The sequence below is a fragment of the Rhinatrema bivittatum genome, chromosome 9, assembly GCF_901001135.1.
Source record: "Rhinatrema bivittatum chromosome 9, aRhiBiv1.1, whole genome shotgun sequence".
In the NCBI taxonomy this organism is placed as follows: domain Eukaryota; kingdom Metazoa; phylum Chordata; class Amphibia; order Gymnophiona; family Rhinatrematidae; genus Rhinatrema; species Rhinatrema bivittatum.
The window spans coordinates 638,401-654,065 of NC_042623.1; the positions used below are offsets into that span (position 1 = coordinate 638,401).

Consider the following 15,665-nt stretch of genomic DNA (forward strand, 5'->3'; position numbering starts at 1 on the left):
TCGGGTTTCTTCTGTACACTTTGTAACAGGGGTATAAAAGTATAACTTACCATTACTAAAGTACCTAAGTTAGATGACTGAGCGGCAGCAGCAGTCCTAAAACTTAAGCACATCAGTGTTATGAATCTAATTTAGATGAATTTTCTTCCTAAAACTAAGGCACCTAGGTCAGGTGCTGAGCTTCCTTTGAAAATTAGCCTGCATATGATCGTTTTTAGGCTTGATACAATATAATATACTTTTTTCCATAATTTAATGACATGGCCAGACCTTTGTATGATTTGTTAATAAAGGTTTTGCCAGAAGGAGGAGGACACAAGTGCAATGTTATTTCTTATCCCATGACAATGTATGAACTTGAGGGAAGGTTGGTGGAAGCATACTATAACTTTGACTCAGCTAGACTCTGTTACGTAAGTATGGGATTTTATTCCTTGGGAGGGTACATTTCAAAGCATACATTGCTAACATAGCCATTAAAAATTGCCCTCCCTATCTGTGTGCAGTTTTACCCGAAGAGACAAGAAGCATAACCGGGGTGGATTTGGAGAGACAATTTGGAACTTCGTGTATACTTTTGAATTTTCAAAAGGATGCCTGTATTTTTCCTTGGAAAATCTACCCACACAAAATAGCAGGAGCAAATGAATTGCTCTGATGCAGTCAGTGTAAAAATTACCCCTTGAATCTTGATTGAAATCCAAGAAAAATATTGAAAATTTTAACACACTTTATTTTTTCAAGTAAATAATAATTTAGATCTCCAGTTAAATAGCTAGTACCATTAAATACATGTATGTATTTTAATATAGTTTAACAGATATTCACTGTAAAAAGAGTTTCATCATGCTAGGGGCTTTCAAGCATACTTACAGTATTTTTCTATTAAATTATATACAAATTGTACTAAAGACCACAGCATTAAAACAGTAGTCTTTACAAATTACTTGAAATATTAAAATAAAAGACACAATTTTAGGCGAACATTTATCAAAGTTACAAGACAACCTACTTTTACAGTTGGTAGGTTTAGGTCTAGCAGACATTTTCTTAAAAAAGTTATAATCATATATATTATTTGATAATCCTCAAAAGAGGAAAATATTAAATAGTATAGACAATATTATAGTCTTAACATTTATATTACATAACAGTTTAAGGCTATTTCAAGCCAGGACCGACTTCAAGGGAGTATTCTGAACTCTTGTTGCAAACCAATCCTCCTTCAGCTCTGTGTAGACAGAAAGTCAGTTTAAGCAGGCCTAGTTTCATTCACTACATATCAGCTTAAGCTTTCTATAGCTCATCTCCTAACATTTTCAGGCATAACAATGACACATCCCTCTCTGTGATTATTCTTAGAGAACTCTCTTCTTCCATGATGCCCTCCAAGCTTGCTAACCAATCCTACCTTCAGCTCTGTATAGACAGTCAGTTTAAGCAGGTTCATTGACTACATAGCTTAAACTTCCTATGGCCCATCTCCTCAGTTTTCATGTATAACAATGGCACATCCCTCTCTGTGATTATTCTTAGAGAACTCTCTTCTTCCATGATGCCTTCCAAGCTTGCTAACCAATCCTACCTTCAGCTCTGTACAGACAGAAAGTCAGTTTAAGCAGGCCTAGTTTCATTCACTACATATCAGCTTAAGCTTTCTATAGCTCATCTCCTAACATTTTCAGGCATAGCAATGACTCATTCCTATCTGTGATTATTCTTAGAGAACTCTCTTCTTCCATGATGCCCTCCAAGCTTGCTAACCAATCCTACCTTCAGCTCTGTACAGACAGAAAGTCAGTTTAAGCAGGCCTAGTTTCATTCACTACATATCAGCTTAAGCTTTCTATAGCTCATCTCCTAACATTTTCAGGCATAGCAATGACTCATTCCTATCTGTGATTATTCTTAGAGAACTCTCTTCTTCCATGATGCCCTCCAAGCTTGCTAACCAATCCTACCTTCAGCTCTGTACAGACAGAAAGTCAGTTTAAGCAGGCCTAGTTTCATTCACTACATATCAGCTTAAGCTTTCTATAGCTCATCTCCTAACATTTTCAGGCATAGCAATGACTCATTCCTATCTGTGATTATTCTTAGAGAACTCTCTTCTTCCATGATGCCCTCCAAGCTTGCTAACCAATCCTACCTTCAGCTCTGTACAGACAGAAAGTCAGTTTAAGCAGGCCTAGTTTCATTCACTACATATCAGCTTAAGCTTTCTATAGCTCATCTCCTAACATTTTCAGGCATAACAATGACTCATTCCTATCTGTGATTATTCTTAGAGAACTCTCTTCTTCCATGATGCCCTCCAAGCTTGCTAACCAATCCTACCTTCAGCTCTGTACAGACAGAAAGTCAGTTTAAGCAGGCCTAGTTTCATTCACTACATATCAGCTTAAGCTTTCTATAGCTCATCTCCTAACATTTTCAGGCATAGCAATGACTCATTCCTATCTGTGATTATTCTTAGAGAACTCTCTTCTTCCATGATGCCCTCCAAGCTCTCTTATTGCTAACCAATCCTACCTTCAGCTCTGTACAGACAGAAAGTCAGTTTAAGCAGGCCTAGTTTCATTCACTACATATCAGCTTAAGCTTTCTATAGCTCATCTCCTAACATTTTCAGGCATAGCAATGACTCATTCCTATCTGTGATTATTCTTAGAGAACTCTCTTCTTCCATGATGCCCTCCAAGCTTGCTAACCAATCCTACCTTCAGCTCTGTACAGACAGAAAGTCAGTTTAAGCAGGCCTAGTTTCATTCACTACATATCAGCTTAAGCTTTCTATAGCTCATCTCCTAACATTTTCAGGCATAGCAATGACTCATTCCTATCTGTGATTATTCTTAGAGAACTCTCTTCTTCCATGATGCCCTCCAAGCTTGCTAACCAATCCTACCTTCAGCTCTGTACAGACAGAAAGTCAGTTTAAGCAGGCCTAGTTTCATTCACTACATATCAGCTTAAGCTTTCTATAGCTCATCTCCTAACATTTTCAGGCATAGCAATGACTCATTCCTATCTGTGATTATTCTTAGAGAACTCTCTTCTTCCATGATGCCCTCCAAGCTTGCTAACCAATCCTACCTTCAGCTCTGTACAGACAGAAAGTCAGTTTAAGCAGGCCTAGTTTCATTCACTACATATCAGCTTAAGCTTTCTATAGCTCATCTCCTAACATTTTCAGGCATAGCAATGACTCATTCCTATCTGTGATTATTCTTAGAGAACTCTCTTCTTCCATGATGCCCTCCAAGCTTGCTAACCAATCCTACCTTCAGCTCTGTACAGACAGAAAGTCAGTTTAAGCAGGCCTAGTTTCATTCACTACATATCAGCTTAAGCTTTCTATAGTTCATCTCCTAACATTTTCAGGCATAGCAATGACTCATTCCTATCTGTGATTATTCTTAGAGAACTCTCTTCTTCCATGATGCCCTCCAAGCTTGCTAACCAATCCTACCTTCAGCTCTGTACAGACAGAAAGTCAGTTTAAGCAGGCCTAGTTTCATTCACTACATATCAGCTTAAGCTTTCTATAGCTCATCTCCTAACATTTTCAGGCATAGCAATGACTCATTCCTATCTGTGATTATTCTTAGAGAACTCTCTTCTTCCATGATGCCCTCCAAGCTTGCTAACCAATCCTACCTTCAGCTCTGTATAGACAGAAAGTCAGTTTAAGCAGGCCTAGTTTCATTGACTATATATCAGCTTAAGCTTTCTATGGCCCATCTCCTAACGTTTTCATGCATAACAATGACAAATCCTTTCTGAGATTATTCTAAGTGAAATCTCCTCTTCCATGATGCCCTCCAAGCTCTCTTATTGCTAACCAATCTTACCTTCAGCTCTGTATAGACAGAAAGTCAGTTTAAGCAGGCCTAGTTTCATTCACTATATATCAGCTTAAGCTTTCTATGGCCCATCTCCTAACGTTTTCATGCATAATAATGACATATCCTTCTCTGTGATTACTCTTAGAGAACTCTCTGCTTCCATGATGCCCTCCAAGCTCTCTTATTGCTAACCAATCTTATCTTCAGCTCTGTATATTCAGAAAGTCAGTTTAAGCAGGCCTAGTTTCATTGACTATATATATCAGGTTAAACTTTCTATGGCCCATCTCCTGAAGTTTTCATGCATAACAATGACATATCCTTTCTGAGATTATTCTAAGTGAAATCTCCTCTTCCATGATGCCCTCCAAATTCTCTTTCCCCCCACTTTTCTAACCCCTCATGTGTTAAGCTTTCCCCCTCCTTTTCTTAGTTTTTCTTGCCCTCCATCTTGTTCTCTCACCTTCACACTTCTTTTGGCACCTATCATTTTTATTTATTTATAACCAGAAATCCAGCAGAGATCTTGGCAGGTTGCTCTTCCTACCCTTCTGTCCACATGACTCAGGTTCCTAAATTCAAACAGCATTGTGCTGGCCCCTTGGAAATTGTGTGAGAGCTGCTAGCACTGCATGGGCAAGCAGTGGAGATACGGTGCTTTTATGGAAAAACTGTTTAATATTAATTGGGTGAGGAAGCAGTGGCCGAGGGCCAATATTTGATGATAAGAAATGCTGGTATGGAGTAGTGGACTTTTAAGTTGACTAATTTGGAACCATGGGAATATTAGAAAGCTATTAACTGATTTAAATGAATTGAGTATTGCTACTATTTTGTTATAAAAATAGATTTATTAAAATGCTTTGATACCTTACCATCTAAAAGATAAAGACACATAAGCCAATCTTGTTGTCCTATATTGAATTGATTATTATACCCCTCAGACCTATACTCGTTTGTGTTCAGAGAAATCTTAATGCTGTGAGACCATCCATTTTGTGCAAGATTTGATAAACATAGATTTAGAAAAAGTTTCAGCTGCAAGCCTCAGAGCGGTCCTAAAGTTAGTCTGGTGCATGTACCCAGATAACTTTAACCTTAACCAGCTATATTCAAAATAAAACCAAACAAAAAAACCCTTCCAGGCCAGCAAGCCCAATCCCCACTCTACCCCCTCCAAAATCAGTAAAATTGATGGTAGGCATAGCGCCGGACATCTCTCCACAAAAGAAGTAAAATGAGTTTGAGGTAATAGTGGACCAGTTTACCCCAATTTTTAAAATAACACCTGGGACTCCAGCCCCCTCCTAACCCATATCCGTCCCACTCCACCCAGAACCCCCAATGTTGCCCGCAGCATGGTACATTTGCACTACTCGTAGAAGGGTCTAGTGTTGCTTTAACACTGGATGCTGCTGGGAGTGCTATGAATAATCCCTGCTCTCAGAGGCCTTGTAGATTTTTTATGGGGGGTACCAGTTGGAGTAGCAGTTAGGAGGGGGCCTCTAGCCCATGTGTTACTTTAAAAATCAAGTGTGGGGGCAGAGTAGGTTCTTGAACTGCTATGGCCTGCACATTATTTTACTTCTTTTGGGGGCACAGTGCCAGATATAATTTTTACTGACTTTGGGGAGCATGGGATGATTGGACAACTCAGTCTGTTGACTGGAGGGTGGCCAATGTCACCTCGATATTTAAAAAGGGCTCCATGGGTGATCCAGGAAACTACAGATTGGTGAGCCTGACTTCAGTGCCAGGGAAAACTGTGGAAACTGTTATAAAGAATAAAATCACAAAACATTTAGATAGACAAGGTTTGAGGGGACACAGCCAGCATGGATTTACCCAAGGGACGTCTTGCCTCACAAATCTGCTAAGTGATATTAAACGTGTTCATTGTGTGGTGCTGACCTGATAGGAGGTCAGGATGAACTGGGGAACACTCAGGCTAAAGAATCAGGTGGGGTCACGATGGCCTCGAGGAGGACTGGGCAAACTGGTGGACTATTTGGTTAAACTGGTAATTTCACTCACATGTTTATGTTTTAAATAACACCGATTTATGCATGTAAATCCCGATCTACATGAATAAGTCCTACTTTATTTTCACTGCTGACTTTCCTCAACTTTACATTTGTACACTCCCTCTCGAACCTTAATATCTTAGAACCAAATGTTTCTACAAGTACCATCTCCCAAGTTTACCAGGCTTGCCGTTACACGTGAAAGATCTTTCTCTGTTGCTGGCCTTATTATTTGGAACACTCTTCCTACATTTATTTGACTTATAACTGATACAAAGGAATTCAAATAAGCACTAAGACCTCACCTTTTCAAATCTGCCTTTCCAGACCAGTGAACATTCTAACCTCTTCTTTTTCATCTGTCCCATCATCTCTTCCTTTCTCATTGTCCCATCATCTCTTCCTTTCTCATGTCTTTTGGTCCTTTCTCATTTTTCTCTCCTTTCTTTATTTTGTGTTCCTTATTTTATCTGAGACTACCTGATTAAGTAGTTAGTGTTTTTAAATGTTTATTATGTTGATGTCTATTTTATTTTGTATTTAATTATTTAATATTATTAAACACTGTGGATCCATAAAGTCTAGAGGACGTGAATGAAGAGTGGGTGGCTCGCGGGAATGACGGCTACTACCTGGAGATAATGCCCTTATTCAATAAACATACACACGGTTAATGCGACTCCAACATTGCTCTAAACTTCAATGGCAAGAGGAAATGTGGAAAAAAAGGATTTGCATTCACAAAAAAGCAGGGAGTAGCTTGCTTGTTACGATGGTTACTACCCCAAACCAAATAAGCCTGATACTTCACTTTCAATGCATAACCAGCATAGCTCTCTCCTTCAACGGCAGGGGAGAAAGAATGATACTTCACGCATATCCAGTAGAGGTGTGAATCGTGTAATCGATCGTCTTAACGATCAATTTTGGCTGGGGGGGAGGAAAATCTGATCGTCGAGTTTTTTTTTCCCTAAAAATCGTTAAAAATCGTAAATCAGGGGAGGGCGGGAAAACCGGCACACCAAAAAAACCCTAAAACCCACCCGAACCTTTAAAACAAATCCCCCACCCTCCCGAACTCCCCCAAAATGTTTTAAATTACCTGGTGTCCAGTGGGGGGGTTCCGACGCGATCTCCTCCCGCTCTCTGGCCACCGCTGCGTTGAGAAATGGCGCCGGTGGCCCTTTGCCCTTATCATGTGACAGGGCAAAGGTAGCGCCTGCGCCATTTTGTTTCCTGGCTCCCGACGTCGCGCGTGCGGGAGATCGCCCCCGGACCCCTGCTGGACCCCTGCTGGACTTTTGGCCAGCTTGGGGGGCCTCCTGACCCCCACAAGACTTGCCAAAAGTCCAGCGGGGGTCCGGGAGTGACCTCCTGCATGCGGGCCATATTGCCAATCTTCAAAATGGCGCCGGCGCTACCTTTGCCCTGTCACATGATAAGGGCAAAGGCCACCGGCGCCATTTCTCAACGCAGCGGTGGCCAGAGAGCGGGAGGAGATCGCATCGGGACCCCCCCACTGGACCCCAGGTAATTTAAAACATTTTGGGGGGGTTCGGGAGGGTGGGGGATTTGTTTTAAAGGTTCGGGCGGGTTTTAGGGTTTTTTTGGTGTGCCGGTTTTCCCGCGCCCTATTTAACGATACAATACTAATGCCCCTGACGATAAATCGGGGGCATTTGTATTGTATCGCGTATCTAACGATTTTGGACGATTTTAAAATTATCTGACGATAATTTTAATCGTTCAAAAACGATTCACATCCCTAATATCCAGCATAGCTCTCTGCTTCAATGGCAGCGGAGGAAGTCTGATACTTCGTGCATATCCAGCATAGTTCTCTGCTTCAATGGCAGGGGAGAAAGTCTGATACTTCACTTTCAATGCATATCCAGCATAACTCTCTGCTTCATCGGCAGGGGGAATGAAGAAAAGTGGATCAATATAGAGACAACAACCAACAAGGACTGAATTACATAGTCTGGATAAACAAATAAGCATGGGTGTAGCTTGCTTATTGCAACGGCTACTACCCCTAACTAATTAAGCTAGATATTTCACTTAGATGCAGTTCCAACACTGCTCTCTACATTAATGGTGGGGGTGGAAGGGAAATAGAACCAAAAGTTTACTAAGAGCCAAGAGTAACAGATAAGTATGAGAAAAAAAAGTGCAAAATTTGCTGGGTAGACTGGATGGGCCGTTTAGTCTTCTTCTGCCGTCATTTCTATGTTTCTATTTATTATGCGTGTCTTATTGTAAACCGCCCTGAACTATGGAGGGTGCGGTATATAAGAACGTATGTATGTATGTATGTATGTATGTATGTATAAATAAATAAATAAATAAACAAACAAACAAGCACATAAAATAGGTTAGGTTTCAATGCATTGCATGTATTTATGCGTTGGCCAGCATATGCGCAACTGTTGTGGGGTAAACATATGCATATTTTATAATATGCGCAAATGTGATATGCATGTTATAAAGTACTACGGTAAAACTGCTTGCGGCCACATACAGGCATAAACTGTCGTGTGCAGTTATTTGAAAGTTGAGCTCCATGTGCATGAATGAAATTACCAGTTTAACCAATTAGTCTACCAGTTTGCCCAGTCCTTCTCCAGGTCATCGATCTTCTCCTGGTTCTTTAGCCTGAAAGAACTACTCAGTTTACCCAGACTTTCCACCCAGTCAGTACCACACAAATACGTTTAATATCACTTATGCCAGATGTAAAAATACCTAAGTACATGGGCAGATTTATTTATAAAATCTTGTATTTTGCAACTTCCACAGAAAAATGTCCAGTGCAGATAGCAATGTGATTCAGTATTGCCCACATTTTCAATTGCCTGCATGCATTAAAACTGGGGGCTACGCGCAGAAGTGCTGGGCCAGGGCATCGTGGTATGGGTGGGAGCAGCCATTAGGCCCTGTCCCAGGAGTTAGCCGGCGCACGTAATTTACTTCTGCTCTGAAGGAGCAGGTAAAATAAGGTAGTTAGGTAAGGGCTAGGGGTTGGGGAGGAGAGGGGAGAAGGTAAGAAGCTAAGGTAGGGGGATAGGAAAGTTCCTTCCCAGTCCACTCCTTAATTGGAAAGGATTGGGAGGGAACTGGGGGAGGTCGTATTGAGTCGCTGCACGTTTCTTTACAAAATCTCCCCATTGCACGCGCGAGTATGAACCTGCCCGCGAGTGCACTCACCGATTATAAAATCGGGTGCACATATGCACATAGATATTGTATTTTATAACATAAATGCGGTGACGCGAGCATGTTATAAAACCGGCGTGTCCACATGCACGTGCCGGGAACCGCTCACATTGATGCGCACGTCTTAAAATCGACTCTTATATGTCTTGTAAAATGGTAACTTGCATGCATAACTGTTGACCCCTCCCAGAAATACCCCTAGGCCTCACCTTTTTTATGTGCATATATGTGTGCGTGAAAGTGAAAATATGCACGTATTTTGGACTTTTAGAAAATACACACTACAAGATTAGAGTTACTTACACATGTCTATGCTAATTTTTGCATGTATAATAATTTTCAAAATTCATCTTTTAGGTTTTATTTGCTACTGAACATTTAAAGGTGAATTTTAAAAACCTGAAACACATATTAAATAGAGGATAGTGAATAAATTGGTCTTGCATCACCAAACGAATTAGAAAAGCCGACAAGATACACGCGTATCTCCCGAGCACACATTTCAGAAGTTTTGAAAGAGGGGCGGGCTGTGGGCATGCTCTGGGCAGGGCATGGGTTTTTGGGGCGAGAACCAGAGATGTGCATGGAAATACTTACGCAATCCGGTGAGCACTGAGGCTCCCTGCCATGTAACTTTACTTCTCCTACGGATGACGTGTAAGTTAAAAAATAAATAAAAATAGGTGGATTTGCAGGATTTTAAGGGTCGGGGCTATCTGGGGAGTGTGAAGGCTATCAGACCGGGAGGGTTGGAGAACTTCTTTTAAGTGTGCAATGTGGGCATGAACTGGTAAAACTGGGAATGGCATCAGCACCTCCCTTTTAAAATTCCCTGATTTGCAGGTAGAAACGGCATCTGTGCATACATGCATGTGCCCATTTAAAATTTGGCACACATGCGGTGGCCAAGTTATTTTATAATATGCACACATATACTCAAGCAAGTTATAACATAGCCGTGTCCCTGGGCGTGGGCTGATGCACGCGTGTGCACCTGTGCCTGAGCATTTTTGTGGCCAGCATGACAGAAATGAATCGACCCCTCTCTCATTATAGCATCTCATTTTTCTGGAGAAGTTAGTACTAATCCGCCTTGATGTTAAGATATTCACATTGGGGTAGATTTTAAAAGGTGCGTGTGCTACCCGGCGCACACACATGTACGCCCAGTTTTATAACATACGCGCTCAAGGGGGTGTACAATTGTGCACCTTGCGCGCGCCGAGCCGTGCTGCCGTCCCCTGTTCCCTTCCCCCTAGCCTGACCTTATTTATTTTTATTTTTATTTAAGTTTTTTTATATACCAACATTCAAGACAGTAGTCCCATCATGCTGGTTCACAAGAAACAGGGGTGCAATAAACTTTACAATTTGAACAATGGTGCAGAAAAGCAGTTACATGTAACAGGGAATCAATAACTAGGAGTAAGAAGGAAAATGAAGATCAAATAATTATATATATATATATATATATAATAACATTATAAGAGGTGGCTATTAATGCTATTACTAGCGAAGAATGTTGATTGGCTATTAATGCTATTGATTTGCTATTAATGCTTCCCACCCCTTCCCCTAAACTCCCCCCCCAGCCCTACTCTAACCCCCCAACCTTTGTCTTACCTTTTGCACCTGCCGGCATGCGATCCTCTGACACAGCGGCAATGGCGGCCTCTGGCCCTGCCCCCACACCCGGACTGCCCCTTTTTGCAAGCCCCGGGACTTACACTCGTCCCGGGGCTTTACGCGCGTCACTGGGCCTTTTTAAAATAGGTCCAGCGCACATAGGGCTTTTAAAATCCGGCCCATTTTGCTCTAAAAACTAGGCAAGATCACAACATATTAGGATGCACAGCACTCTTTGATATCTCTCTTATTTTATTTCTTCTTATTTAATCTTAGAATATGATTATTAATTTATCATTGCCCACAAACATAAGTAACTGCACCATCAGTTCTCATTAATATATGTGCGTTTGTTCTCTGGCCTGCTATTAATCATGTTGCCATAGATGCTTGACCCTACTGATCTTTCTTCAAATTATACCATTTACAGCTTCCTAGTGACACCTATTTACATATTTTTGGTAACATGTATTGATCATTGAAAGCGACAAATTCAATCAGTCTTACCATGGATTGAAATCAAGTGGTTAATGAAAACATTCAAAGGAACACAGATGAGATCATAAATTCAATCCAAGGGAAAGTATTTGATAACATTTGCTGACAAAAAAAAGAAATTAAGTTACAAGCCAGCTCAACCAACTCAAACTGGAAGAGTTCATTTTATAATACAATATTCTGAGGGTTTAAAATCTTGGTTTTGGACAAAATATTAAAACACCCAAGTAACAATTTACATTCACTCAAAGACAATGAATTGTGTGGTCTTATATTGTATAGAGTGGAGCTGTTTCTAGCTTCACGTCCATAGTTTATTTCATGGTAGCGGCTTCAGTTTTATAAATATTATCTTGTATCTGATTTATTAGATTTTTATCAGTGTTTGTTTATATTACGCTCACAGAAGACAGACAAATGATGAAAAAACAAATGTAAGATGCTGGTTATTGATTCCTTCTGTTTCTACTTTTCCTGCTGTTCATGAGGGCCTTCAGCTTGCCATAGTCCCCTCTCATTTTGTGGTTGTCTGACTCCTGTCGAGTTCGTTGCCTACTCTCTTTGCAGTACTGATTAATCATTTGCATTTCCGCATGACTGAAAGCTCCCATAACATCCTTGGGATGGAAGTGGAATCCACTCAGAGAACTGGCCCAAGACCAATGGGATTTGTCAGTCATAAAAGTCACTAATTCTGTATCTAAAACTTTCAAGTTGATCTTTGCTATTGTTTGCTTGAAGCTGTTCTCCGTTGCAATACAGTGATAGAGTCCTTGGTCTGAGTCCTGCATTGAACGAATCACGAGTCCTTGCTCTGTTGCGATGATTCTTTCATTCAGTTTTACCTGGAAAAAGAAAGGAAAGATGATCTTTTTACAACTGACAGGAAGCAATGAAGTTAGGCCTAACTAAAAAACTCTAACAGACCTTGGGGCCAGTTTAGAAAAGGATTTTCCGATAATCTCACCCTTTATGAATTATGCCCTTGAATTTTCTCAAAGAAATACACAGAAAGGATCAGAAGGTTTTCAGCAGCCTGGTGGCATCTGGGCAATACGACATAGCAAACCTGAAGTTGCTTTCACTGATCACATTTCATGAAGACATTTGCCAACTCTTGAATGTTTTCAGAACAGTAATATCTTAGTCTGCACTGAAATAGATTTGGGAGATAATATTTTAGAATGGAAAGGTGCAAATGCTTCCATTATAGGGGATTCTCTGCAGTTTATCCAAAGAGAAAGCCACTTTGAAAATCAGGCCCCTGCTCGCTAGAGGGAAAGGGGCCAGGGTGACTGAAGCTGCAGGCAAGCTTAGCGAGACAATACTTTCAGAAATCGACCACTTTATTTTCATTTTCTCTTTATTTCATTTTGTCCTTTTAGCAAACACTAACTGGATTCTGTGTTTGCTAAACCATTCTGGCACATGCTAAAGGGTGGAAAAGGAAACAAAAGGAATCAGCAAGCCCTGAGGTCTGCACTGATTAAAGTGATTCATTTAGAAGCAATTTCAGAGGCAATAATTACTTTGATCAAATAGAGGTGAGGTTTCAAAAAGTTATGGGCCTGATTCTAAGAAGCATTTACACACTTAAAATTGGGTTTTATACACTTTACTGGAGTAACACTGGGCTTTTGGAATGTGCTATAACATTTGCCATTGAATTGTCCATAGGATTTACCCATGTAAGTGCACTTTATTTATTTATTTAGTACTTTTTTATACCGACATTCATGATACAGATCATATCATATCGGTTTACAAGGAACATAGGGTTTTAACATTAACCATAACATAGAGGAAGAGGCAAAAGATACAATAAAACAAGGGTGATGGAACTTGGGAGATGAAGAAGCTGTAGTAGAGAGGTAACTCGGTAGCTATGACAAATCAATTACAATGTCTGAGAGGGCGCGCATTAAATAGAAGGCCTTAGTACATTCTGGGGCGGATTTTAAAACGAGCGCGAATAGCCTACTTTTGTTTGCGCTCCAGGCGCTTATAATCTGGGATAAGTGATATGAGATGTGTTTATTGTGTACTACTGGGCGAGTGAGAGGTCTGGGTGAAATGGAGGGGGGGAATTCAGGCTGAAGAACCAGGAGGGTCTCGGTGACCTGGAGAAGGACTGAGCAAACTGTTGGACTATTTAATAAAATGGGATTTACGTCTCCCTCCGGGAGGCGTAAATCCCCCGACAAAGGTAAGGGGATGGTTTAGACAGGGCCGGGCGGGTGGGTTAGGTAGGGGAAGGGAGGGGAAGGTGAGGGGAGGGCAAAGGAAAGTTCCCTCCGAGGCCGCTCCGATTTCGGAACGGCCTCGGAGGGAACGGGTTAGGCAGCGCGGCTCGGCGCGCGCCGGCTATACAAAATCAATAGCCTTGTGCGCGCCGATCCAGGGATTTTAGTGGATACGCGCGGCTCCGCGCGTATCTACTAAAATCCAGCGTACTTTTGCTTGAGTCTGATGCGCAAGCAAAAGTAGGCTGATCGCGCTTCTTTTAAAATCTACCCCCTAATGCGGTATTCAGTTTTCAGTATTTGGGGGTTATGTGTTCTGAGATGTGGATATTTAATGGATGTTTTACATCATTTTAGGTATGTACAACAGTGGATAAATTGATAGGAAAAGTAATGGTGAAACTGTTTGGTTTGGAAGTGGTGTGTTTAGTGGCTGGTGCCACAGCTCGAGGTGCATAATGGATCTTCTAATAATACCTGTATGCCATAAAAATATATATTGGAATGAGTTACTTAATTGATTGATTATTTAAAGATTTTCATGTGTTTTATGGCTATTAAAAGGATGTATATATTTTTGTAGTGGACATTGAGGATTACACTAGGGCAAGATTGTGGACATGATCTGATTGACTTCATATTAGTAAGTGATTATATTGGAGGAAGGCATTTGGAAGTACATGTTGACTGGTAGACTAATTAATATATATATTTTAGGAGTCCTTATGTGGAATTAGGGGCTGTCCCCATGAAGAATAAGAGTGATTTAAGGAATACCCCTAAGGAAGCCCATCTGGGTGAAACAAGGCACCTTGTTGGGGACGCATATGAAGATTGAAGAGGGGACCATTTAATAAAGAAGGAAAGGACAAAATAGAGTTACAACAACTTAAAATAAAGGGTAAACTATAAGTTTGAAAAATAAGGGATTGTAAAAATAAATGAAGGGATACAATTAGAAAAAGTAAATTGATCATAACATCTTAAAAGGGTGCTATATATGGGTTTATTTTATGTGGTGAATTTTATATGAATGAGTATGCAGTGAATGTGATATGGTTGGCGAGAGTATGTGTATGATTGTGGGGGTTGGATTTTGGGACTAATATGTTTTAGTATGAAATATATGTTCACAGTTGGATATGCAGTGAATGTGATATGGTTGGCGAGAGTATGTGTATGATTGTGGGGGTTGGATTTTGGGACTGTTCACAGTTGGATATGCAGTGAATGTGATATGGTTGGCGAGAGTATGTGTATGATTGTGGGGGTTGGATTTTGGGACTGTTCACAGTTGGATATGCAGTGAATGTGATATGGTTGGCGAGAGTATGTGTATGATTGTGGGGGTTGGATTTTGGGACTGTTCACAGTTGGATATGCAGTGAATGTGATATGGTTGGCGAGAGTATGTGTATGATTGTGGGGGTTGGATTTTGGGACTGTTCACAGTTGGATATGCAGTGAATGTGATATGGTTGGCGAGAGTATGTGTATGATTGTGGGGGTTGGATTTTGGGACTAATATGTTTTAGTATGAAATATATGTTCACAGTTGGATATGCAGTGAATGTGATATGGTTGGCAAGAGTATGTGTATGATTGTGGGGGTTGGATTTTGGGACTGTTCACAGTTGGATATGCAGTGAATGTGATATGGTTGGCGAGAGTATGTGTATGATTGTTAGGGATGTGAATCGTGTCCTCGATCGTCTTAACGATCGATTTCGGCTGGGAGGGGGAGGGAATCGTATTGTTGCCGTTTGGGGGGGTAAAATATCGTGAAAAATCGTGAAAAATCGTTAAAAAATCGAAAAATCGAAAAATCGAAAAACCGGCACATTAAAACCCCCTAAAACCCACCCCCGACCCTTTAAATTAAATCCCCCACCCCCAAATAACTTAAATAACCTGCGGGTCCAGCGGCGGTCCGGAACGGGCTCCTGCTCCTGCATCTTGTCGTCTTCGGCCGGCGCCGGTCGTTCAGCGAGGCGCCGGAACCCTCGCTGAACGACCTCCTGCAGTCGATCTCCTGCCGGCGCCATTTTCCGTACGAAAACGATTCGCGGCGGGAAATCGCTCCCTGACCCCCGCTGGACCTCCAGGAACTTTTGGCCAGCTTGTGGGGGGCCTCCTGACCCCCACGAGACTTGCCAAAAGTCCAGCGGGGGTCCGGAAGGACCTCCTGCCGTCCAATCTTTTTCGTCTAT

The 15,665-nt window shown here is 41.2% G+C and overlaps 1 protein-coding gene and 1 long non-coding RNA gene across 3 annotated transcripts in view; both read right to left on the bottom strand.

Annotated features, from left to right (window-relative positions):
* Nucleotides 1–712: 712 nt before the first annotated feature.
* On the bottom strand, nt 713–6,443 carry LOC115099214. Its single transcript, XR_003858711.1, has 2 exons — nt 2,533–6,443; nt 713–2,337 (listed from the first exon to the last, which is right to left on the bottom strand). It is a non-coding gene; the product is annotated as an uncharacterized LOC115099214 (long non-coding RNA).
* A 4,427-nt stretch (nt 6,444–10,870) lies between these two features.
* Nucleotides 10,871–15,665, bottom strand: part of SEMA3C (semaphorin 3C) — a 276,094-nt gene continuing 271,299 nt past the window's right edge. Inside the window, exon 19 of one of the 2 annotated variants that reach the window (XM_029616209.1) lies at nt 10,871–12,057. In XM_029616209.1, coding sequence (XP_029472069.1) covers nt 11,659–12,057 — 399 coding nt within the window. In that variant the 3' untranslated portion in view covers nt 10,871–11,658. The remainder of the gene's footprint in view (nt 12,058–15,665) is intronic. The other variant, XM_029616208.1, reaches the window with a different exon arrangement.